This window comes from Pimephales promelas, chromosome 23, assembly GCF_988280905.1.
Source record: "Pimephales promelas chromosome 23, fPimPro1.hap1.1, whole genome shotgun sequence".
Lineage (NCBI taxonomy): Eukaryota > Metazoa > Chordata > Actinopteri > Cypriniformes > Leuciscidae > Pimephales > Pimephales promelas.
In genome coordinates this window covers 28,805,001-28,831,614 of record NC_142791.1, presented here as the reverse complement: position 1 = coordinate 28,831,614, position 26,614 = coordinate 28,805,001, and the positions used below count along the sequence as shown (strand labels likewise).

Below are 26,614 nucleotides of genomic sequence, written 5' to 3'. Positions count from 1 at the left end.
CAAGAAGAAAAAAAACTTCAATAAAAACTGGTTTTGATATTTTATGGTACTAAATTATATTTATGCAGTAGTTATAATCCATTTATTCACTATTTGTGAAATTTGAAAATCTCAAATTTGAAACATAGCTTGTTTTAGAATAATCACTTATGATTTAGTATCTATCAAAAATAGTAGCTATTTTTGTGCATTTTTCAAAAAAAAGAAGTTCCAGAATTTTACATTTATTGTTAAGTTCACTTTTTAAAGTGTATTCACTTCAGAAGCAATGTTGCACGTGTCTTTGAGGTAAATCTTGAATACTGGAGAGCACAGGCTGAAGTTTTTCAGTTTAATATGGACATTTTCAGCTCTACGCTCAAAACGTGAATAAATGGAATAACCATTGCATTAATATCATTTAATAGCATTAAATCCCCGTAAAATACAAAATATTCAATAAAAATTATCAGGTCACTTTTGTTTTGACCGCCACAGGAAGAGCACCAGAGCGTTAAATATGTCAAAGCTGTCATGAGAATATAATTCAACATCAACAAGTGAATGACCAAAGGACAAGCACACGACAAGCCTTAATGTCCAACAACCCTGATAGGGAATAAATAAATAATATAATGGTAAATGCAAATGATTACCTGCAACTAACCAACTGTGTAATTAGCATAGTGAAATAAATAGATAAACTTCAAATGAAAAGTAACTGATCCTAACCCCCACATCACAAACACAACAGTGAAAGTAAATGCAGGTTTCACTCGTGACACGCTCATCAAATGACTGAGAACAAAAACAACATGAAAACCCGAAAATCCTCCACTTCAGACTGTTATCATCTTAATAATCTTGTCTTCATAGATTGCTGGATGATCTTGGCACTTGATGTCGGATGTACACCGCGGTGTGTGTGTGTGTGTGTGTGTGTGCACAGGCACCTGTCTGAACACCCCTCCACCCAGCTGACTTCACCTCGGCTCATTCATGCGCTCCCCTGTGGCCCACTTAAACCCTCAGCGAACACACACTCGATGCTGAAGGGGAACAAAGGCCCAGCGCTGCCGCTCCCCCACGAGTCAGGGGTCAAATGAGCCTTTAGACCACCGTACGTATAGGAGGTTTTATTTGTGCTGATAACGCAATGAGACGTGCATATTCCGGGCTTTAATCTTGTGTTTGCTTTATGCATCAATAGTTGGTTACGCTTTATTTTAAGGTGTAATTGTTTCAGTGTAATTATATATTTTAGTACTGAGTTAAAATAATAATGAACTACGTGTACTTACTATAGGGTTATGGTTTGTTTGAGGGTTAGTTGCATGTAATTATGCATAATTTACTGTTATTACTACATGTAACACCTGTAACAAGGGCACAGTAAAATAAAGTGTTACCCGGCCATTCATATTATATTTAAGTTCTTTTTACAGCATTTTCTTTTTTGGCAAATGTTGTTATATTAAACTGTGCTTTATTAAGAAGGAAAGAAAGAAATTAATTGTGCAACACCATTGTTTCAACACTCTCAAAACAAGAGAGAACCATAGGATAATATTGCTTTGTAAAATTAAACCTGTATCTGTAGTTTGGCTTTTTTTGCCAAATCATTTTATCAGATAAATACCTTAAGTAAGTTTAATGTTGTGTTTCCCCTCATTTTTTGATGGATTAATTGAACTTGTAGTGTCATTAAAAACAACTGGACTTGACTTTTTGGAGTCACATTCAACTCTTCAGAAGACGATATTACCATTATTCAGATCAGCACAATAATGAAGCGAGACTTATACTGGAATCGGCATCGTCCAAACAAACACAGCCAATGGACAGCAGCATGACCAGAATACAGTCACAATCAAAGCGATTTCAGTAGCTGGTGTATATTTAGCACTGCCAGGGGTGGATTAGATTAAAAACACACACTATAATAAAGATAAAATAAAGTAGAGTCTTGATTAATCTTGATTTAAAGAAGAAAAAAAACCTGTATTTTTCTCGAGCAGCATCCGCCCACACGCTCGAGAGCCTTGAACCTCAATGGGTTTAGCTGGAAATGAAATGGATATGAATTATTTACTCAATCAGTATCTCTTAAAGCGATTGGAAAGCAACCGGATACTGTGGACAGGTGGCACGGCCCAGTTCAACTCCACACCTGACCGTAGATAAGGGTAACGTGAGCTGATAAATGGGGCTTTCTGACATCATGTCCTCTTGGTTTGGCATTAACCGACTATAGTGTGTGTGTGTGTGTGTGTGTGTGTGTGTGGGGGGGGATCAGTCTGGACCCGAGAGAAACACCTGAAATAACATGATCGACTTCATTAGTTGGATTGTTTCTGATTGCTTTCAGAGAAGATGCAACACACCTTCCCAATCCCCCAACTTGAACAAGGGATGCACGATTTATCGGCCCATATATGCTCATTTCTGATGTTATCGCTATCGGCCTGATAAAAACAATGTGTCCGATATATTAAAGCTGATGTATAATGTATTATTTCCTTCCGCTGAGACTCTTCAGATGCGCACTGTTCAACATGACGATTATGAACGGCTTGAAATATGATTGAAATCGCTTCAAAACAGGTAAATACAGTTCAGTGTAGAGCCCGACCGATAAAGGATTTTGAAGGCCGATACCGATACAAATATTTTTGGGTTTTAAAATCCGATATATCGGCCGATATTTTATTTATTTATTTTAAACTGGACATGATAAGTCACAAATTTTGTCATGCTCATTTGAGTTGAGAGAACTGGTGGGGATGTTCTTTTAATTGTTATTCAAGCGATGTATGTCTCGTGACCAACTCAACGAGTGTTGCCAACAGGGACGGTGTAGAGTGCCCTCTGGTGGACAAACTATACAACTCCAACACTCATGACATGGTTAAAGCGTGTTTCGTCCGTTCTTATTTTATTTTTGAAATACTTATTTATCGGCCATTATAACTGCCGATACCGATAGTTTGGAAAATGCCTAATATCGGTCCGCCGATATATCGGTCTGGCTCTAGTTTAGTGCAACATCAGCTACATAACATTGTAACGAGAACATTATAATTGTGTTTGGGATGTGGCTTTTAGTGATGAGACTTTTGTTTTTGTGATTGGGCTCTCAAAAATTCTATAGAATTTGGATTTAGATTTATCGGCCGATATATCGGTTACAAGTATAAAGAATTATCGGTTATCGACCAAAATGTTCATATGGGTGCATCCCTAACTTGAATAACCTAATGCTATCCCATACTGCCTCTCTCCGGTCTCCATCGCCAACTTCTGCGCCGAGAGAATCCAGACGAATGAAGCTAGGACTGACACTAGCTTACGCTGAGCCATCGAACACACTCCAGCAGAGCTTCAGTTCAGAAGCTGTTCAATTAAAAATCATTATCTTCAGGACATCAAAAAAATCTCCTGCTTGAGCCTATATATCACAGACAGGGGTTGAATGAAACCCAGAGGTCACGTGTCAAATCACGAGTTACTTGTTATGTTTACTCACTTTGCTGAGAAGTTTGTATTTAAGACAAATCTGTGCACTCATGATGTCATCGTGATGTATGAAATACAGTGTATCGCACAGAATCATATGCTCATATCTGTGTTACTTGAACACACACACGTGACGTCACTACGCAACACGTAACAGTGCGCTTGTTCATTTGCATTAAACCAATAGTGAAGATTAAAAAGCATTTGGTGAACAGAAACGCATTATTATTTTCCAGCATCCCACATGTTCTGTGTCCTGTCCTAAAACACATGATTGGTGATGAGGATGAGGATGAATGAGGAAGGGTGGAGATGCTGGATGACAGGATTTTGTTTTAATAATAAACGAATGTATGAAATCCAAATTTTATAAGCTGTGACGTAGTTAATCTGGTTTATTTCTTCTTTACTAGTAGAAGTTCTGAATGTAAATTGGCCGGTGAGTGAAAGTTCGTTTTAAAGCCTGATTACAGTCGGGGGAAACATCTGGAAACTGGCAGACGAGAGAACACAAACTGCTTCGACATATTTTCACAATACAACACTTTAAAATAATTGTACTTTAGTATATTATAGAACATTTTTTTAAAGTGTATGTATTTGCTCTATATTAAAAACATATTTTAGGTATAATTTAACTGTGCTGGAAATGATCTTTGTCACAACAATGCATTGAAAGTATTCTTCAAAAATACATTACAGTATTTTGTACAAAGTATAGCTAATTTTGTCTATTAATGTGCATTTGTTAAGGAGTGTGCAATTTGTAGAATACACTTATTAATGAAACACCGACATGTGCTTCAGGAGACCAGAGATATTCTCTCTCTCTCTCTCTCTCTCTCTCTCTCTCTCTCTCTCTCTCTCTCTCTCTCTCCCACCTCACTTCCTGTCTAGCTACTGTCCAATCCTAACAAAAGCCGAAAACACCAAAACTATATTTTTTCCAAAATATATATAAATACACTGATGTTATATTGCTTGTATATTTTGAAGACACTCGTAATGAATTTGTAATGCACTTGTAACACAAATAAAAAACACTATAATAGCACTAATCACGCATTTAATAAGTCCCGTACACTACATAAACTTAAAAGTTATGCTTTACTACAATTTAATTACAACTAAAATACACTTTAGTACAAAATTAGCTGTTTCAAAAAGCACACTTCAAGTTAACTAACCATTAACACACTTGAAGTGTACTGATAATTAGTCTGGCTGCAAGTACTTGGAATATTTTTTTGACCAGGGTTCCCTCAAAAGTAATGACAATAATTCTAAACCATGTTAATGCTTTTATAATAAAACAACAAAAAAGACTTTGTATAGTAGCAGATAAGTCCATTTATTCAGGAGCCACAATCGCAAACCATATAGTCACAAATATCGCAGACGATTACGCTTCACACTTTCCCTGCAATTGACTGAATTTTCCATCATTTGAGATGAGCTTTCCTGACATTGACGGTTTTCCTGCTTTCCTTGTGTTATATGGTAGGGGGCGCTGTAACGCATCTCCTGAAAGAGAACACAATCTGCTGATCGAAACACAGGAGAAGCAGCAGAAACAAGCGATGGAAGCATTGTTGACGCACATTGTAATCTTTGAAGAAAAAAACACAATTTTGTTCAAAATGTTTTTTGCTGGCATGAGAGTTCAATAATTGAGAGAAACAGAAATCATTATCATAATTAAAATGTAAGTGTAACGCTGGATCACAAAACCGTCACGAATCGCACGGGTATACTTGTGGCGATAGCCGACAGTATTTTATGGATCAAATTATCGATTTTCCTTTATATGCCAAAAATCATTAGGATATTAAGTAGAGATCATGTTCAATGAAGATAATTGGTGAATATTTTTGTGAGTGAATGCTGCATAATCGTGAACATAAATGCACAACTTTAAAGGCGATTTTCTCAATGTTTCAGATATTTTTGCACCCTCACACTCCAGATCTCCTAATATTTGCATGATCTCGGCCAAATATTGTCCTATCCTAACAATCCATACATCAATTGAAAGCTTATTTATTCAGCTTTCAGATTATGTATGAATCTCTCTTTTTTATATACCCTTGTGACTTGTTTTTTGGTCCAGGGTCACATATAAACATATACTTCGGCAATATATTAAGAAGCACAAAAAATCTTGAATCTTAAATATGAACCAGCAAAAATCCAATAAGTGACGGTAAACACTAATATGAAGGGCTGAGTTCAAAATTATGATTTCTCAATACTCGTTTTGATAATCCCACATTGATTCTTAAATCCCAAGGTTGAACCTGCCATCCAATAATCACATTAAGCTTTGATAGTTTTAATATGAAACATTCTCATCTTTCAAATCCTGTCTGTTTCATCAGTAAGTGTGTGTGTGTGTGTGACAGAACGATCAACTCCTCCTCTTTACTACTAGTTACAGCAGCAAATAAACATCAAGGATTGATGAACGATACAGAACCACTTCCTGAAATCAACCATGTCTCATAATCCATCCATCAGTCTTTCAACCGCGAAAAAGCGCCAATAAAACAGCCGGAGAACGATGTCACGCAACGCCACATTTACCTCAGAAAAGACATTCAGTGACCATAAACCAAGTTAACTAGAACAATAACTCTAGAGAGGAGCATTTTGATTAGTATAAACACTATAATAAATTCACTATATTTTTATTCAACCTGTCCTTAAATATCAAATTAAGTAAATCCTTCATGAAAACAAGTTTATGGCATTTAAATGTTTGGCGTAATTAAAATGATGGCATTACAAAGTTATTTAACCTGTAATAATATAGTAATAGGCTAACTCCCTGTATAGTTTACATCTTTATAGTAGAGAGATTTTTGCTTGAGAAAAAATGAATCAATATCGAATCGAGATCAGAATTGCATGCTTGTGAACTGAAATAGAACCGAGTCAATACCCAACACTACTAATATTGTTATAAATGAACCTGCCAATGAACAGGTGGATGTTGCACAGCTGTGCAAATAATCAGTGTGATGATAATAACACAAGCTGCCTACATAGACACAGATGCTAGTGTATGAAGCCATAAAACAGGTCCACAAGATTGTGTTTAGGGTGCATGATGATGCCCATCAAGGCCCCTATGTAGGGAGCACGACATGATTGAGACACGACCACAGAGGGCCAATAGCTTAGCAAGAGTAACTCCTGCTTTATAACAATAGAAGACAGACAGATAATCTTCATATGTGTCATTACACCCCACAGAATCACACCTAAAATCCTCCATTAGCATTTATCAGCGGGAAATAAAAACACAAACACCTGACTGAAGACAATATTCATTGTTCCGCTTACAAATGAGCGTCTAAGGCTAACGATAAAACACCGAGCGATCAAAACGACTCAAATATAGCAACTTGAAGATCGTGTTAAACGACCAAAAGCACGAAAATACACACAAGATGTGATTTCGATTCCTAAAGCGAACGTGTAATAAAGAATCGCTGCATTCGGGCTCATCATGCTAACATTAGCCGCTTAGCAACACCTGCATCGTGAGAAAATGATGCTGCGCTTCAATTCAACAGGGTTTTCATCGCGTTTCCACATCATTAAACACACATTTCTCAATGAGCACTATTCAAACGCCGACAGATGTCGTTCGCTCCTCAGGTTTTTAATACATAAAGCAGATGAGGAGCGAAACATCTGGACGCGCCGCATCAATAGAAACGGAATAAACCGTCAGCGAATAAAACGACAGCCGTAAAACCTCCACAAACAACACAAGCTCAGGAGATTTTACTCCGCTATTCACACACAAACACAAAGCCACAACCATCACGCAAGCGGTTAGACAGTGAACACACTTTGGAAACGAGACGTTAATATTGAAATATTCACCTGGACTGGTGTGGATGAGGATGAGGATGAGAGGAAGGTGGTGTAAGGATGGAGAGAGGAGAGGAGGAGGTTGTTGTTGTTATTGTTGGTGGGTTACAGTCGCCAGGACTACGGTGACTATGGCGCTGCAACTCGGGGCAACGGTTGCTATAAAGCTCGCCGCGTAAACTAACTTGACGCTGCGGAAAGAGGCGGAGCTTATATATAAAGCTCTGTGCACAACCGAAACTGACGTTCGGCGAAGAGGCGGGGCCAGCTGTGATGGGAGGGAGGAGTCCCCGTGCGCCTCTCTTTGTGGCCTCTATTTTTAAAAATAATTTGCGGCTGATTTATTATTTATTAAAGTACTGAGGAAATAAAATGTCATAAAAACGCCAGTATTTGTCGCAAAATAAATGAGTATCATCATGGGCTGTGTGTAAACCACCAATAGGAGGCGCCCAACGATGAGTGGGCGGGGCTTTTGAGAGCAGGTCTGGTTGAGATGTTGAGATGAGAAAGAAGGGCGGGGCTTGTGCGTCAAACCAGAAACCACTTTCCCTTGTACTCAAAAAATCAGCCTCACTTTTGATGAATTCTGCTGAATAAAATTAATCAGATATTTAATGTAGACCATTTACTTTTGCTTGAGAGAATACGCCAAGATTTATGTAGTCAGAACGACAGATATATTTGGCATGTACTCATACTATTTGCATGAAAAATCTTTACACACACACCAAAAATAAGTCAGTGACGAGTAAAACTTAAATCTATTTACAAAATGAAACCTGGCTACAACTGCCCAACTCCATCTGAAACTGGACATTTTCATACAAAGGTGGACACCTATTATCATATACATCGAGGGTGAACTGATCGCTGTGAAACCCTGTTGTATAAGAAAAAAATATATACTTTTCTTTCATTTTATAATAGTGTTTTATGTATTTTCTGTTTCACTTATTCTATTTTTGTATCTTTCATTTGGACCACCGTTGTTGTCAAGGATTGTTCAATTTGTTAAAGATAAAGTCAAACCCTCAAATTAAACCTCTTAACAACAAAGATTCTTTTTTTTCTTGCAAAAACGTTTGTATACAATGTAACGAAAATCATTCAGTTTAATGTCAACAGATTGCTGAGATTAGAGCATGACAACGCCGTATTAATATAAAGTAAAACCAATGATGTTTTGCCATTCTGGAGGAATTTAAACATTTTATCCCCAAAATACACATTGATATGATCAAGGTTATGCAAACCCCAATGTTCAAAGTAGATTTTAACACTTTACAAACACGTGCATAAATATGTACATATCGCTATGGCTTTAAATCTGTGTAAGTGCATTTTGTTGTTTGGGGTATATTCATAGTTTTGCTTATTCACTGTACATACAAGTGGCATACAAAAACATTTATACCCTTTTAAAATATCAAAGCCTGTCATTTAATGTTACGAAACATGCTTTTTAAGCAATAAAAATAAGCTTGTCTGGTTTAAAATAAAAGAACAGATCTGTGTTCGGAAATGATGAAGAAAAGTGATGTTTTACGCACAGATAAAAACACATTTTTACAGTTTGAGTTTGGCTTAAATGTCCAGTTTCTGCCATGATTGAGTGTCCACGAGGAGCACTCTTTAAACAGTGTGAGTCAGATGTTTGGGTTGATGAGAGGAAACCTTCATCCTTCAGTAAAGACGCATGAGATCCGGCTCGGGCATCTCGGGATGTGGAGATAATTGTCCTCCGGTTCTCCCAGAAACTCCTCCGCTCCGGTTTGGCAGTCGAACACTGTTTTCACAAACACACGATAATAGGCAACGTTTTTATTCAGAAAGTACATTAATGGACATTTATAAAAAGGTTTCTAGTTTGCCTTGAACAGCCTTTGGCCCTTAAAGAGGCCACATTATGCCCTTCTAGTTTCAGGCTCTCCTAGAACAGGTTTTCCTGCTTGAATGTTGATTATTCTCCTCATATTCTCCATTGTTGTGGCTCCTCTCTTTCCAGTCTGTCAGTAACGCTCTGTTTACTTCCTGTCTCTATGAAGCCACTCCTCCTGAAAAGCACACTGTGCTCTGATTGGTCGGCTGGATCAGTGTGTTGTGATTGGTCGAGCGCTTCGAGTGTGTTTGGGAAATGTCCCGCCCCTTTCCATAACCGCCAGTTTAACACACTACTAACTTACTCAACCAGGCCCCGCCCCTTTATTCTGCGCATTAATTATTATAATGAGGAATATTGTGACGTGTTCGTTCCCGGAAGAAACTCAAGATACAATGAAGGCGTTTCAGGAGTTCAGAAACACGGACACTGATATAGAGAGAGCTTCATGTTTAAAAACGGCAACACTAAAGTCAGTCATTTTACTCAGTACTTATAGAGTTATTACAATGTAATTACGTCACCTTAAAATAAAGTGTAACCTTAATATAACAGCATTTACATTTGTCAAAACAGTGCTTTCAAAACACATTTTTTAAATAATTAAAGTCCCCCTGTAGTCAATAACTGTATCCCTTATAACTTATCTTTGATCACCAAAATTACATATTTAAACGTTTTTTCCCTGGAAAAAAATCTTCATCCCTTAAAATATCTTGAATGTAACTCGACACCCTCGCCTCATTTAGTATGTGCGGTTCTATGAATATGCAAATGAGCCCCGCCTCCACTCACTGATCCACTGGTTGTCGATCACACGTTGATCTGATTGGTCACAAGGTGGTTTGTGGCGTCAGAAACACCAGCGATTTCAAAGCGTGTTTTTGAGACTGTCTTTGGTTCACTGCAGTTTAAAGGAGCAATGCTGTCCACTTATCAACACACACACGGTGTGTGTTAAAGCAGATTAAAAACACAACACACACACATAAACAACATTAAACGCTGGATTCTCACCACAGTGGGACTTTAAACACACTACTAAAGAAAGATAAACATGTAAGCTTTAAATACTAAGTTAGTTTCTGCAGTGCATATCATGATGCTTTATAGTATTTGTTTGTGTTTTTACCAGTGATGGTTCTGTGGACGAGGTCGAGCTCGGGCTGAGACGTGTCTAATGAGCCCAGATGTTCCTCAAACATGGGCATCTGCATCATGGAAAAGGAAGAAATCTGCTTGTCTTCCAGCGGTGAGTCAGTGTATGAGAACACGGACCGGGCGTCAGCAGAGAAACCTGAGCGGTAATGAAAAAGCATCACTCACACAACATCCAAAACTGAGCTATTATGTGCTTAACTTCAGATTGCATGTAGAATGAATGATATTTCCTCATTTGAGCCTGAAAAACTTGATAAAATCTGTACGCTGAGATTTTCACATGCATTGGATGGATCTATTTGTGCCTCGGCCTGACGGACATCTGCCATCTGTTGCTCTAAGAGCAGAAGGACACACTTGTGAATCATTCAGAGCTGATCGCTTCGTTCTCCGCTTACGGTCACGTCTTAAATATGCATTCTGCTTACTGCACATATGGCTTATGTGTAAATGAGCTTATATCTAGTGTCAGACGCCACACGGATCTGACCCCTGCACTATTAAAGGGATACTCCACCTCTGGAAAGATGAATGTGTGTTTAAAATAGAAGAAATGTGACATTATTGTTGAATTTGGAGCTTTCTAGAGTGAGAAATTTTTAGGCTTTTTTTGGCCCAGAATGCACTACAGGTTTTCTACTAATAGAAAGCTTAATGCTAAATCCTGAAGTATCCCTTTAATTAAAATAAAAATGGAAATGGTGATATGGCTGTGTATATGCGCTGCGTGTTTCATTTGCACATGAGCAACTCATGATCCGCCAGGGCTTTGAATTTGAGTCGCTGGGATCGAAAACATACAAAAACATCTTTACATACTTTTTGACAAATATGAAGCTTAACTGTCGCCTCCCTTTTGGAGAATATACGTGAAAATGCGATATCCAAACTTAAATGGTTGTAATTCAACAATGGTTTGGAATATAGACCTATTTTTGGTCTTGCTTTATAGAAGACACTCCACAGATTATTGACTCAGGTGAAAGCTTAAAGTTTAGACTTACTGTAAATCAAAAGTACTGTACTAAATATTTTACATTTTATATAATAAAAAAATTTTACTATGAATTTACTATAAAATTTACCAACATTTTGAAGTTGATATGACAAAAAATGAAGTTCCTATGAGTTTTTGTTTAGGCGCAGTACCAAAAATACCCACCGGGTGTAAACAACATTCTTTGGTTACACACATTCATGTAACCATTGAATTATTTTCATGCATTTTCCTGTAACAAATTAATATATTTGTCCAGATATCACTTCTATTACAAAATAGTCACCAAATATGGAACTTTGAGACTCAGACCTTTCCGACAATGTGTTTTGTCAAGATTAGAAAATTAGTAGTAAGATTAAAAAAGTAGTAAAAAAAAAAGTTGTCCATGGTATCCATGGTAACGCAATGTCCAATTTCAAAACTGTTTTCTCAGGATGAATTTTGAGTTCGTAAGCTTTCGAATGATACCTAATTTATGATGATAAAAAATGGCAAGAAAAAAAGAGCGCCAAGCTAGCGGGACATGTGGTTTACGTTAAATGAAAGTTTTATTAAACTAGTTGTTATTATTATTATTATTATTATTACAATATTTCGACTATTTTTTATTTTACAAAGAAAAATTACAATAGTAATATATATGTGTATTGGATATAAATTTGTATATGTGTATTAAATAACACAAATTATAATTGTGTAGGCCTGCAAATAAGCAGAGTAAACCTGGAAATCTTTTTAAAGCACATTTAAAATTGCATTTTTATGAGTGGAGGAAAAAACGTCAGAATGATTTATTAACGAAGTTATGTGAACAACACAAGTCGTGTGTGTGTACGTTTTCTGAGAAACACTGGATATTTGAAATCACCAAAACAAACACGCCCCTACCAAAGAGCTCCGCCCCCAAATTAACAAACATGCTCTGCAACACAAGCTCCTCCCCCTCATGAGTGGACACGCCCCTTACTGCTGATTGGCTACAAGTGCTTTTTGTGCTCTATCCAATCCACTTTCAACAGCGTTTCTCAGAAATCGCTCACTGCACCTTTAAGGTGTTTAAATGTCGGTTTATTGCTATTAAAATAGGTGTACGCCACATTAATACAATCATGGGCTTAATTGCAATAGTTTAGTCCAAGTATTATGTTAACATAAGGTAAATTAATTGCAATATTACCCATTATAATTGAAGTATGTAAATGTGTTTTTCTCATGTATGAAATGAACTAAAGTTATTAAAGGGAACCGGGACGTACCGTCCTGAAGCGCAGGCTGGGGGGGTCTGGGATGGTTGGAGTATCTGGGCAGGTTGTGGGTGTTTTGGGTCAGTGATGAAGACGACACTTGCTGTGACACAGGAACCCTACACCTGAGAATCGACACAATAACATACACTTTTAAAGACAAAAATCATTTACTCATCCTCAGGATGTTCCAAACCTTTTCATATAATGAACATCTTTATGAGGTCATTCTGTTATGGTATTATTTTCAAAAGTCATGCAAAACCTCAAAGAGAGATGATTTTACAAACATATGCATAAATATTTGCAAATCCGCATGGCTTTAATCCCTGATAAGTCATTTTGTTGCCACTTCTATGAACTATTTACATACAGTGGCCCCAAAAACATCTGTACCCCGTAGCTTTTAAAATATAAAGTATGTATCATTCATGCATAAAGATGCTTATCGAAACATTTGGAAGTGTGTCTGGTTTAAAGGGGTCATGTGATGCTATAAGGTCATTATTTTGATTATTAGATGTAATAGAATAGGTTAACATGCTTTCATGTTCACAAAACACACACTGTATATTGTTGCAGCACCTCTATCCCCAGTCTGTCTGAAACGCACTGATTTCTATAAAGCTCCGCCTCTTGAAAAGCTCAGAGTGCTCTGATTGGCCAGCTGACCCAGTGCGTTGTGATTGGCCAAACACCTCCAGCGTGTAACCATAATGTTTTTCTTTTTCACAGGTCAATTTTGAGATTTTGGGCCATTCAGTCTTCAATAATATGTCTTCTGTCAGACTTGTGGTAAAAAAAAGTCTAAAATACACATTTAGGTCTTTATTTTACAACACAAGTTTGTTCATCTGTAGTTTTCGCCGAAATTCAATACAAGTTGTCGTCACACACCGTTGGAAAGCTCTCTCCTGTACAATGTTGTCGGATCCAAATATGGTAATTTCCTTTTTTATGAGCAACCAATCGTGAGGCATTTAACTCTAAAAGCGAAACCTGATTGGCTGATGTCAATTCTTTAAAGGCCGTTTTCTCAAAGTGTTTTTTTCTCATCCTCGGAGCCAGAAATCTCCACTTCAGCAGCACTCACATACACCAAACTTTACAGGTGTATTCCTATCTAATCGTAAGTTTTTTACAGATGGGTTTGTTCATTTATCATTCAGATTCTGATTTGTACAACATTTTATACTTTTATAAAAAATTTTTATGGTTTTTGTCCCCTCTGTAAAAACCGTTGACTCTGATATGTCAACATAATGAAACAAGAATTTTGAATCTGGCTTTATCCAATGTTCAGATTTCTCTTCTGGAAATAAATGCAAATTAGTGCATAGTTAATTAGATAATAGCTAATTTGCATATTTAAACATAAATATTCTAAAAACTTGTAATACAAAATATATTTGTCTTAATGTCAGTAATCAACTGGGGAAATTTCATGCTGATATCTATTAGTTGTTTTTTTTCCTATTCACCTGGGGTGTCTCGCCTTAAATGTATATTTATATATTTAAATTCTAATTTATTCAGGTGTGTACAGCTGGATTCTTATTTTTATTATTATTACACACAAAAAGCAATCATTAAAAAGCATCATATGACCCCTTTAAAATAAAATAACAGAAATATGTTTGGAAACAAAGACAAGTTTTAAGAAATTGATTAAAAGCCTAATTAAAAGACAGTTGCTTTGAAATCGCTGGTGTTTCTGATGTCACAAACCACCTTGTAACCAATTAGATCAACGTGTGATCGACAACCAGTGGATCTCTGAGTGAGTGAGTGGAGGCGGGGCTCATTTGCATATTCATAGAACCGCGCATACTAAATAAGGCGAGGGTGTCGAGTTACATTCAATATATTTTAAAGCATGAAGAATTTGTTTTTTAAGGAATAAATGAGTAAATGTCATTTTGATGATCGAAGATGAGTTTTAAGGGATACAATTTCAAAGCATGTTTAACAAACGCACTGACCCTACTGTTATGATATTAGGCTACCCTTTATTTTATGGTGACATAAGTACAAAGTAAAATGAATAAACTAGATGATCTCACTATAGAGTTATGGTTAGGATTAGGTTTAGTACGTTAATGTTTAAGTTATCTCTAGTTGATCATGATTTTTGCAAGTTTGGTCATGGCACTGATACATCGTATGAAAAACCAGTCTTCAATAAACCGACAGTTTTGTACCAAGTCTGCCAAATTTCTGCTGGTTGGAGACTTTGGTGCTGGAATTTTAGTTTTTAGCAAAATGTGTTTTCATAGATAGTGTATTTTAATATCATATCATATAATATAGCCAAATAATATATATATATATATATATATATATATATATATATATATAAAATATATGAAGAGTTCAGATGCAAAAGCCTCTAAATGCCATTTGAAATTTTCTTCTTGAATGATGATTTTTTTTATCAAACTTGTATATTTAAGTTCAGTGATTTCACTTAAAAGGCAATGAATTGTTATTTAAGTGAAATTACTGAACTTAAATATACAAGTTTGCTAAAAATCATCATTCAAGAAGAAAATTTCAAATGGCATTTAGAGGCTTTTGCATCTGAACTCTTCATATATATATCACTTATTATATTAGTTATTATATTAATATATTGCTAGATTTGTCGCTTTTAAAAAAGATATTTTAAGATATTTACATTCAAGATATTTTAAAGATATTTGAAGACTTTTTTAAGGAAAAAATGTTTAAATATGTCATTTTGGAGGAGTTTTAAGGGATACAATGTGACTACAGGGCGACTTTAAAGGTGTTTTTGAAGCACTGCAGTGAAATCTGGGAAAACAGAGATCAGAGGTGTTTCACATCTGATTTAGCCCAAAGTGAGGTAATTACGCCAATCCCAGTGCATTGTGTAATTCTCTGAGCTCCTGGTGCTCGACAGCGTCGTCTAACACGGGCCCTCGAGACCAACGAGGCAGAGCAGGTCAGACGATTGTCTCGCCTGGATCATTGCTCGGACGATGTGCGTCTGCGTCCAGGAGCTTTTGAAATGCAATGCGTGCCGTCCACACACAAACTCCTCTTTTGCCACAGTAGACGTGTAAAACACACAAAAGCGCAGTGAGCCTTTCCCCGAAGAAAAGCCTGCTTTATTAGAGTCAGATTATTGCAACTATGAGCTCTCAGCCATAAAGCCATGACAACCAGCCACGCATTTATCGCAGATCAAGAGCGAATAAAAGCGCTGGAGCTTCTGAATCGTCACTGCGCCAAGCCAAACTTGAAATGAATGTAAACTAGACAGAGATTCAGTTACTCGATTGAGCTTCCACCAAAAACATAGTGATAGGAAAAAAACATACGGCATTATTAGACTCGACTCGTCAGGCCTGAAAGGAGCGTCGCAGACACTGGCGTATAGAAGTGATGCCAGATTCACTTTCACCGCTCTGATCTCTGAGTGAATACAAGTGTACCTTCATTTTCTCCAGTCGTAGATGCATGAACAAAATCTCTTTTCTCCTTTTTCATTTCTTTCAGATGTCAAGTTAACTTGCTCGCCATTTTAAACCCAGCAGGGAGGAAAGAGGCTTTCTCATAGCCTCGTTTGTTTACCACAGGGATTGTGGGAGAAGAACTCAAATATCACTTGATTTATTAACATAGAGAAAACTTTAGTTTCTCTGTAGTCAATCATTTTATTCCTTAAAACTCACAAAGTCTTAATCAGTGTTGGGTGTAACCCATTACTAAGTAATTAGTTACTGTAATTTAATTACTTTTCCCTTGAAAATGTAAAGTAAGGGATTACTCTTAATTTATCTGTAATTTAATTACAGTTACTTCTGATGTAATTGAGGTAAATACTGTGTATAGATCAATCTGATCTCACAGCGATTCGCATGCATTTTATGAGGAGTCTAAATATTACGACCGCACTCGTATGAATTATTGTAAAATATGTATGAAAAAAGTGTCAAATATCATGAAATCAGACATAAAACAATAGTGGGTTTAACATCAAAATGTATTGTCTGATGCTAAAAAGTGTTTTTTTATAATGTAACCTTCTCCACCTTGGTCAGTTTAAGGATAATTCATGCAATTTTATTGTATTTATTTGAAAGAATTAATTATTCAGCAGGTTGAGATTGATATGGGATTTTGAAAGTAATTAGTAATTAAAATTAATTAAATACTTTTAAGAGAGAGTAATTAGTACAGTAATCTAATTACACTGTTGAAGAGGTAATTAGTAACTAGTAATTGATTACTTTTTTAGAGTAACTTACCCAACAGTGGTCTTAATGCATTAAAGTATCTTGAATGTAACTTGACACCCTCGCCTCATTTAGTATGCGCAGTTCTATGAATATGCAAATGAGCCCCGCCTCCACTCACTCACTCCACTGGTCCTGAGTGCGGGAAATCCACTGGTTGTCGATCACACGTTGATCTGATTGGTTACAAGGTGGTTTGTGACGTCAGAAACACCAGCGATTTCAAAGCGTGTTTTTGAGATGAAATGTTCAATATTCGGCTCGTCTCGAGTTATGTCACGTGACAGAAGTTAAATGTGGAAACATCTGATGTGGTTGATGGGAGACTGGTGTAGTTCTCGCACCTGGTGTTCCCGGGTAAAGGAGGCAGTGGACGGGTGTGTGTTGGGCCGGGCTGGTTTACGGTGAACACTTGCACATCAACAGAACACAAAACAGGAAATTATCGTTACTTTTCAGCAAAACAAGATTCGTAGACATTAGCCATCACTGGAATTAAATATCAAAATGATTCTGAAAGCTTTTTATACAATGTGCTGATTTAACTTCTTCTGTATAAACATGTGCTAGAGAGAAATGTAAGATATTGTAACACACAAGTCAATGGAAAACATTTATTATAAGGAATAAGTAAACACTGGAGTTGGTGAAGCGCTAACAAGACTAAAAATAGAGGTTGTTTTGAATACAGATATATATATTTATATATAAACCTCTGGTAACGAGAGAGGTTTGTTTCGTTTTATTCTTGTTTTTGTTCTTTATATTGCATGCAAAAAACACATTTCTAATGCATTGTATGATCTTATGGATAATTGTAACAACAGTATATTATCTATTCACTGAACTCGCCTTTAGAAAATGTAATGCATTGAAACACAAAAATCTGCACATTTTATATTGCATTTTAACTTTAGTTATTATTAATTATGAAAAGATATAATGTACATAAAAAATAACCTTTATAATGTATTAGCCATAAGGGCTTACCAAAAAAGTAATAAAAATAATGAAGAAATATGCAATATGCAACAAAAATTGCATCTCTAGCAGTTGTTTTAGTATCATTGAGATACTATTAATATTTTAGATATTTATTTTTTATTTTTATATATTTCATTCGAAATTTTAGTTAAAGTTGTAGTTGTCTATGCATATCTAGATTTTGTTTCATTTTAGTTATACATCAAGTTAAACTAAATGAAAATGACAAATGTTGCCTTAGCAACAAGCTGAAATAATATGCTTTCTATTTTTAATGTTATTTCATTTCAAGCATCAAAAATGTTTGTATGTGTGTAGGTTTAGTAAGGGCCTCAGTAATACAGACACTTGAACACATCATACCGGTGTAGGGATCATCCTTGGTCTCAATCAGGTCCAGTGGCGAGCGGCTGTGGTGCAGCGGCTGAACGGTCAAACACTCGGCCAGCCCGTCCTGACTGCGTCTCAGCTGCATCACACCAAATACACACACACACACACACACTTTTACACTTCTGTCCATGAGACACTGGCTGGACTGGGAGAAGTGGCGGCTAAAACAGTGTAAAGAGCTATTTTACAGGAGGGGGAAAGGCATTTCAGAGGTGGAGAAAGTGATGCTTTTGAGGACAGATTATGAAGAATAGGATCTGGAATACTGTGCACTTTGTTCATCGATTATCCATTAATTGGCGACAAGAATTTACTCGATTAAATTAATTGTCGCCTAATTGAATATTGCGAACATGACTCGATGTTCTCACGCGAAACATCAGCAAAAACAAAAAAAACATGAGGCTGTCAAAACGGAGTGGAGTGCATCGATATTGACCACCAGCTATACGGTGTGCTAACCTGGAAAATCCAGCGCTATTCGAACAATAAGTTAGCTCATATCTGTCAACACCCGGGTTTCTCCCGTTTTTTAGCCCTATCTCCCGGTTTGTTATTTTTTCCCAGGAAACTAGTCTAGCTGTCTGTCACACTTTCATACGTGGTGTGTTCACTTCGCAGGGGTGTTGGAGGCTCACGGCACATACATTTCAGTTCAACAGGGAGCGCGCAGCTCTTAAAGGGGCCACACCTTATTTCCACTCGTTACGAGTTGTACATTTGACTTCCCCCTCAGTCTTTTGTTATAAGTGCTGCTGCTGCTAATGTTTCAAGTTTTTTATACAAGTAGTTTACCAGATAGATTATTTTATGTAGGCTAAATATAGTGTAGGTAAGATAAGCCTACCCATATAGATTTTTATTTCACATGCAACAGGTGAGCCAGTGCACAATTATTTTTTATGCATTTAAATTTTCTGTGCATAATTTATTTTGTTAAACTACATAAATGTCATTATTCTGTGACGTATCCCAACTGTTACAATAAAACATCAATTGAGCGATATAACATGGATTTTTATTCAGTATAAGCAATATTTAGCTTTTTATGCTAAATTGATACCGTGAGAAATTTACATAGGCGCTTATCAGTAAATTGTTAATCGATCGATGAGGTTGATCAACTAATGATTAATGAATTAATCGATAATTTGCATCCCTACTTTGCATAGCAACATCTGGAATAACGTTTGAATAATATCTGGTGTGACGTGGCTTTCGCATAGCAACATCTGGAATAATGTGCACTTCGCATTACAACTTCCGGAATGTTATGATGATGTAACATATGATGTAACTCGGTTGTAATCCGAAGTGCACGTTATTCCAGATGTTGTTATGCGAAAGGCACGTTGTACCGGATGTTATTCAGTTTTCCAGATGTTGTTATTAAAAGTGCACGTCATTTGAAATAGTGTTATGCGAAGTGCACATTTTCTCCAGATGTTATGAAAAGTGCACGTTATTCCAGATGTTGTTATGCGAAATGCAAGTTGTACCGGATGTTATTCAAACGTCATTCCAGATGTTATTAAAAGTGCACGTTTTTCCAGATGTTATTAAAAGTGCACGTTATTCCAGATGTTATGCGAAGTGCACGTTATTCCAGATGTTATTAAAAGTGCACGTTATTCCAGATGTTATTAAAAGTGCACGTTTTCCCAGATGTTATTAAAAGTGCACGTTATTCCAGATGTTATGCGAAGTGCACGTTATTCCAGATGTTATTAAAAGTGCACGTTATTCCAGATGTTATTAAAAGTGCAAGTTTTTCCAGATGTTGTTATGCTAAATGCACGTCGTACCAGATGTTATTCAAATGTTATTCCAGATGTTATTAAAAGTGCACGTTTTCCCAGATGTTATTAAAAGTGCACGTTATTCCAGATGTTATGCGAAGTGCACATTTTTTGCAGATGTTATTAAAAGTGCACGTTATTCCAGATGTTATTAAAAGTGCACGTTATTCCAGATGTTATGCGAAGTGCACGTTATTCCAGATGTTATTAAAAGTGCACGTTTTTCCAGATGTTATTAAAAGTGCACGTTTTTCCAGATGTTGTTATGCTAAATGCACGTCGTACCAGATGTTATTCAAACGTTATTCCAGATGTTATTAAAAGTGCACGTTATTCCAGATGTTATGCGAAGTAGACATTATTCCAGATGTTATGCGAAATGCACGTCGTACCGGATGTTATTCAAATGTTATTCTAGATGTTATTAAAAGTGCACATTATTCAAAATTATTGTAGATCAACATATGGAATAATGTGCACTTCGAATAAAAACATCTGAAATACTGTGCACTTCGAATAACATTTTGGAACAACGTTCACAATAAGACCAAGAAAGTAAATTATTTTGATTTCACAGCGATTTAATTGACTGCATTTACTTTCCACATCTTATTAAAGCACATCGATAGATAAAGGCCTGGATAATTGGCACATAATCGTTTGCCTAATTGAGCTGAATGTACAGTAATTAATCATAAGCATATGGTTTAATATCACAGCTTAAAATATCCCTGCGTTTGGAGCTCTGGACCTGCAGGGCATCGTGATTATATTTAGTGTCTCTGATAATATATTCCTAAAGTGAGACAGAGCTGATGTACACAGGCAGGACAGATCCTGTACACGCAGGTGGACGAGTGTTTTCTATTCTTCTATTTTCGCTCTCTCAGAAACCGTGTACCTGAGGAGTCCGTATCTATGGTGACGTGACCTTTATTTGGTTGCTCTGTGATAATGAACGGCTCCTACACAAGCCTGCTAACAAGTTACAAGTTTAGAGACTTCGTTATCAACGCCCTTCTTGACAAATCTCACACGTTTTGTCTCAAACACACAGTGTTCGTACATTAGACGACAATGGTTGCATGTTGTACAATCCTCTTCTGAGCGGATAAACTGGATAATTCACCCAGAGATGCAGATTCTGCTCAGGTGAAACTCTAAAACTCGTTCATTTATTTCAGTAATTCAACTTAAAAGGTGAAACTAATATATTATATAGACTCATTACATGCAAAGTGAGATATTTCAAGCCTTTATTTGTTATAATTGTGATGTTTATGGCTCACAGAAATGAAAACCTTTTCACAAGATTCTAATTTTGAATTTGGGGTTTTCATATCTGTAATCCATAATCATCACAATTATAACAAATAAAGGCTTGAAATATCTCACTTTGCATGTAATGATTCTATATAATATATTAGTTTCACCTTTTAAGTTGGATTACTGAAATAAATGAACTTTTGCATCATATTCTAATTTTTCGAGTTTCACCTGTATTTACTCGCTTTCCAAATCTATATGCTTTCTTCAATTGCCTTTGTTTACATAGAAAGACTTGAAAACACCAAAAAGTACAAAACGTGCTTTTGCGATGCTTGTACCTTTTTTCTGGCCTGTTGCTCCTTCAATGAGTGAGATTTGATGTGTTTTCTCAGAGAGCTGGGGTCTGTGTAGCGTTTGCCGCAACCCTGGATCTGACACGCATAGGGCTTCTACACACACACACACACACACACACACACATAGGTTTGTTTTGCTGTAATTGTGAGGACATTCCATAGGCGTAATGTTTTTTATAATGGACAAACTGTATTTTCTATCCCCTTACACTAACCCGACCCATTACACACACACACACACACTAACCCTACCCTTTCCCCTAAACCTGCCCATCACACACACACGCATACTAACCCTACCCCTACAGCTAAACCTGTCCATCACTCTCTCTCACACACACACTAACCCTAACCCTACAACTAAACCTGCCCATCACACACACACATTAAGCTGACCCGAGCGTGTGTGCTCACCGTGTCGGTGTGTGTGCGCTGGTGTTTGGCGCGGTCGCTGGAGTTGCTGAAGGCCTTCAGACAGCCGGGCTGCGGACACACGTAGGGCTTCTCTCCCGTGTGGCTCCTCAGGTGGATCTTCAGGTTCTCCAGGCGGGAGAAGGCCTTCTGACAGCCCTCGAACTGCACAGAGGTCAACCACAGGGTCACAGGAACACCGCTGCACTACACCACACTCCACCAGGAGGGGGCAGTGTTTCGCTGCTCATCTGACCCGTCTGTGTGTCTCTCATTATTTTCATTAGTTCTCTAATTGTATTATTTTGTGCCATCTGTTAGATGAAGCCGACCACACTATTCCCTGTGCGTGTATTATTACGAGTGTAGGAACAATAACAGGCGACGGCTGCATTAAATATAAACTTGATAAGGCTTCAGGGTTTCAGTTAGTTGTAGTTTTCAAGAACGGTTTATCATGAGCATTTGGCTTCATCGTCATCAAAAGAACAGAACATTTATTTGAAATATAATATTTTGTAACATTATAAATGTCTTTACTGTCACTTTAACCCTTATGCTGCATTAGGGACATTTTTGGTCTTTTGCAGTTTAATTTCTTTGACCATTTTGGCTGTTTTAATGCAAATGGGATGAAATTTGGCAAAATTGTGACTTTTTGGATACATGTAAAAAATGTGATCCCATTTTGCAAAATATGTATAACACACACTGTGTAGATCAAATAGTAACACTCAGCACCATAAAGACCAAAAATGGCCCATTGAAACCCATTAAAACGTTGTTTAAATCTGAGGCTGTCAGTAATACATGAAACATGATTTTTGCACAAACATCCTTTCATTTTGAAGCAAAAGCATTATATTTGCATTATATAGTGTATTCCACCAGATGACGTCACTACATATTTATTCCCTATGGGTGGAAATGCACCTTATTTTAGGCAATAGGCAATGTTTAATAGGTGGCCATTTTTGGTCTCTAACGCGCTAAGTGGGATTTTTTGCAAAGTGGGACTGTGATAATCCAAATCTTAAGTTTTCTCTTTGCATTTAGTTTATTGAAAATAATTGAATTTTTGTGTTTTTTCCTCTTATACAAATCGATGGTTTCGCAAACAAAACTGGCAATTAAAGGGTTAAAATCCTGAAATTGAATACATTTTTGGTAGTTATGATGAGGACTGATGCTGGTTAAAAGATTTAACTTGGTAAAAGTGGAAAATAATAATAATATATAATATTTTAGGCAATGTTTAATATGTGGCCATTTTTGGTCCTTAATGCACTCAACGGTGTTAAAAATCTAATGCAGCACAAGGGTTAAATGAATAAAAGTCAATAAAACAATGATGCTGAAAATTCAGCCATTCAATTATTATTACTGCAAAAAATAAGTTTCCAGTCCAAATATCCACAAATTCTTACATCAAGATGCATTTACCAGAGGAGTAAAATGCCGTGAGATATGAAGTCTTGTTTTCTGGGGTGATAAATCAAAATAAAGTGAGTTATTGTAAAACAAGCAAAATGATCTGCCAGTGGGATAAGAGATATAATCTTAATTCAGACAGAAACAATATTATTGTTCTGACCCATTGCCAGATCGTCTTGAATCCGTTGCTCAAGTAAATCAATAATAAAACAAGACTTAATATCTCAAGGCATTTTACTCCTCTTGATGGAAGAATTTATAGATATTTGGACTGGAAACAAGACAAAAATACAGTACTAAGTAAGAAAGGCATTTTTTGGAGTGTCTGCATTGTTAAATAAGCAGTACTGTAATAGCCGACGTTAGCATCTACTTCGTCTCAGTATAAAGCGTCACATTTAATAAAGCGTCAGTTTAGTAGTTTCACAATTAGTTCTAGTTTTGAGGAGCGTGTCGAACGGTTCATCAGAAGCTTAACTAATTAAATGACATCATGATTATTTGCTTCATCTTGCAAGAATGTGACATTCCTGATCTTTGTCCTTTCGGATGTGCGGACAGGAATGCCAGCGAATCACGGACGCGTGAACAAATGCAATGACCTCATTCAGAAATATGCTTTAGAAATAAATAATTACCATCAGAAAACGCCTTCTCCAGCTCTGAGCTCATCTTCTACCGCAGGAGCCTAATGAAGGTGGACGTTAATAGTGTTGCTGTCAGCGTGTTCTGATTGCTTTATAATGAAGTGCTTATTTTAGTTGGTTTAGCAGCAGATATGAATACAATAGCCGTGTTGTGTGTAGGCGATGTGTAATCACGAAGCTGCAGTTGATCTTTGCGAGGGTCTGTAATTGACTCTAAATACTCTAGGTGTGTTCAGTGAGAACAGAAAGACCTGTGCTTGTGATCCGTCTCTTCTTTTGATCGTTTCTAAAGTCAGTCGTTGTGGCGTTTCTTCACGTGTGTGGACTGACACTTTTGCGAAATCCTTTCTGTTCCCAACTTCACTGTAAAACCTGATGAGTTAGTTCAACTCAAACCGTTTGAGTTTATTAACTCAAAAAATGTAAGCATAAAAAAATATTTGATTTGTTTCCAAGTAACTCAATAGCTTATTGTTAAGATAACTTGGGTACATAAAGTTAATAGTTTTTTAGTTAGTTGTTAGTTAAAGTTAATAGTTTTTTAGTTAGTTGTTAGTTTTTTAGTTATTTACTACAACTTAAATCTATGAAGTACACTGTAAACCTGAATAAGTTGGCAGAACTCAAATCACTTTTAATAGTATAAATTTAGTTAGCTTTAAAAGCTAATCTGCTGACATAGTAAATGCTAACTTATTAGAAACGGTATTTTATAAGCACTTACAAGCACAGAAGCACTTGAGCGTAATAATATAAAGGGGTGATTTGCTCTCAAATCAAGCTGAATGCACCACTTGTCACCATGATGGTAACTATATTCTTCTAAATTAGCATAACAAAACATTAATCACTACTAAATCTCACACATTAATCTTACACAAAAAAAAAAACATTATATTGCACTTAATTTTAGCATTTACACTCTCTTTCGAGTGCCATCGGCAAAGCATGCTGGGAAATAGTATCCCAGCCATTTCAGTTAAACTTAAGTTCGTCTAAATTAAAATAAATAATTTCATAAAACTCAAAACAATGAAACAGTTCAGTTTACTTATAATTTATCAGTTCTGTGAACTTGAAAGAAAAAGAAAGTGCTACATACTCATAAAAATTAATTTGACTGAACTAATTCGTTAAATTTAAGTTTGTCTTAGTCCAAACAATTAATTATTTTGACCGTTAGGGTTTACAGTGTTATAATTTTTAATTTTCATTTACAAACAATCCTGAATGATAGGCACTGCACTTAAAAATGACTTGACTCATAAAATTATTTTTAAAAATTATAGTCCAGAAAGCTTACTGTCTTTCATTTTGATAATATTTTTCTATTTTTAATGTCATTTTTTTATTTACCTTTAAATTAATAGATTTGATCAATAAATATTAAATAAATAGCACATTCCTCACATTCTGTCAAATTAAATTCAAAATAGCTCCTCTAAATATCTTACATTGAGAGTCTTTGTCGACCTCTTGTGGAAAATAATTAATACAACATGATATTTCATAACTCTAGATGGCCTTTCAGCGCTATATGGAGCAAACGAGCTGTTTCTCTGGGTCCTAAAGTCAGTTTCTCTTCACTATGCATTCAGATACACATGTAGACATTGTAAAAGATTTATTTTGGTAAACTTTTAGTTTGAATTTTGAGCATTTTTAGGTTTTTCGATGTGTACTGAAGCATTCCTAAAGGGGGTCAGATTGACCCGAGAGAAGTAAACAGAAGTAAAACTCCTCGAATCCATTCAATTGTTTTGTTGTTGTTGCTGTTGTTGTAATTTGGTGGTTCAAGTGTGACAATAATCCTAGTCTTGGACCTCTCTGATGAACACTCAAAAATATAGTTTTGGGTCAAAATGACCCGAGGGAGGGATGATTAATTAGTGGCGTTAATCACCAGCACAGAAACAAACGTCAGTGTATCCCACAGCAATTGGAAGATTCCTCAAATCAAGCATGTTTTTATTTACTAACCCAGACGGTGTCGGCCCAGATCCGGCCCACATCCGGTACATGTATATTCCACTTGCAAGTGAAAAAAATCCCACATTGAAAGAGAAATAAAGTCTAGACTTGTCCATCCTAGTCTTATCTAGTCAGATCCTCGTTCCTACAGGCCGCAGAAGACTGACCCGGGGCCGTTTATCTCCAACCAGAAGCCATTAAGCTTCAACGGTAATAACTACAGCCGCCTAATTTCCAGCGGATCCTGAAAGAGCTCAACTCCAGCTCAGCTATCCCACCGGTCCTCTGGCTCACAGACACCAGCCTCAGAAAACAGCAGATCCATGAGCATTCAGACCAGGCCAGCTGGGAGAGCCGTCTGTGCACTCCAGGACCTTTCACAGGGACTTTATTTAATAAAGCTCGGCCGTCGGGAGAGAGCGAG

The 26,614-nt window shown here is 36.6% G+C and overlaps 2 protein-coding genes across 5 annotated transcripts in view; both read right to left on the bottom strand.

Moving 5' to 3' along the window:
• The window catches only part of rfx3 (regulatory factor X, 3 (influences HLA class II expression)), a 44,117-nt gene extending 36,553 nt beyond the window's left edge, over nt 1–7,564 (bottom strand). Inside the window, exon 1 of one of the 2 annotated variants that reach the window (XM_039670343.2) lies at nt 7,390–7,564. The gene's annotated coding sequence lies outside the window, so the exon portion shown is untranslated. The remainder of the gene's footprint in view (nt 1–7,389) is intronic. The other variant, XM_039670341.2, reaches the window with a different exon arrangement.
• Nucleotides 7,565–8,124: 560 nt separating this feature from the next.
• The window catches only part of glis3 (GLIS family zinc finger 3), a 33,451-nt gene continuing 14,961 nt past the window's right edge, over nt 8,125–26,614 (bottom strand). For all 3 annotated transcript variants that reach the window (XM_039670347.2, XM_089126465.1, XM_089126466.1), the window contains exons 6-12: nt 22,142–22,303; nt 21,710–21,820; nt 18,274–18,379; nt 17,271–17,337; nt 12,677–12,789; nt 10,392–10,556; nt 8,125–9,166 (exon numbers count right to left, since the gene is read on the bottom strand). In XM_039670347.2, the coding sequence (XP_039526281.2) occupies nt 9,057–9,166; nt 10,392–10,556; nt 12,677–12,789; nt 17,271–17,337; nt 18,274–18,379; nt 21,710–21,820; nt 22,142–22,303 (834 nt within the window). In that variant the 3' untranslated portion in view covers nt 8,125–9,056. The remainder of the gene's footprint in view (nt 9,167–10,391; nt 10,557–12,676; nt 12,790–17,270; nt 17,338–18,273; nt 18,380–21,709; nt 21,821–22,141; nt 22,304–26,614) is intronic.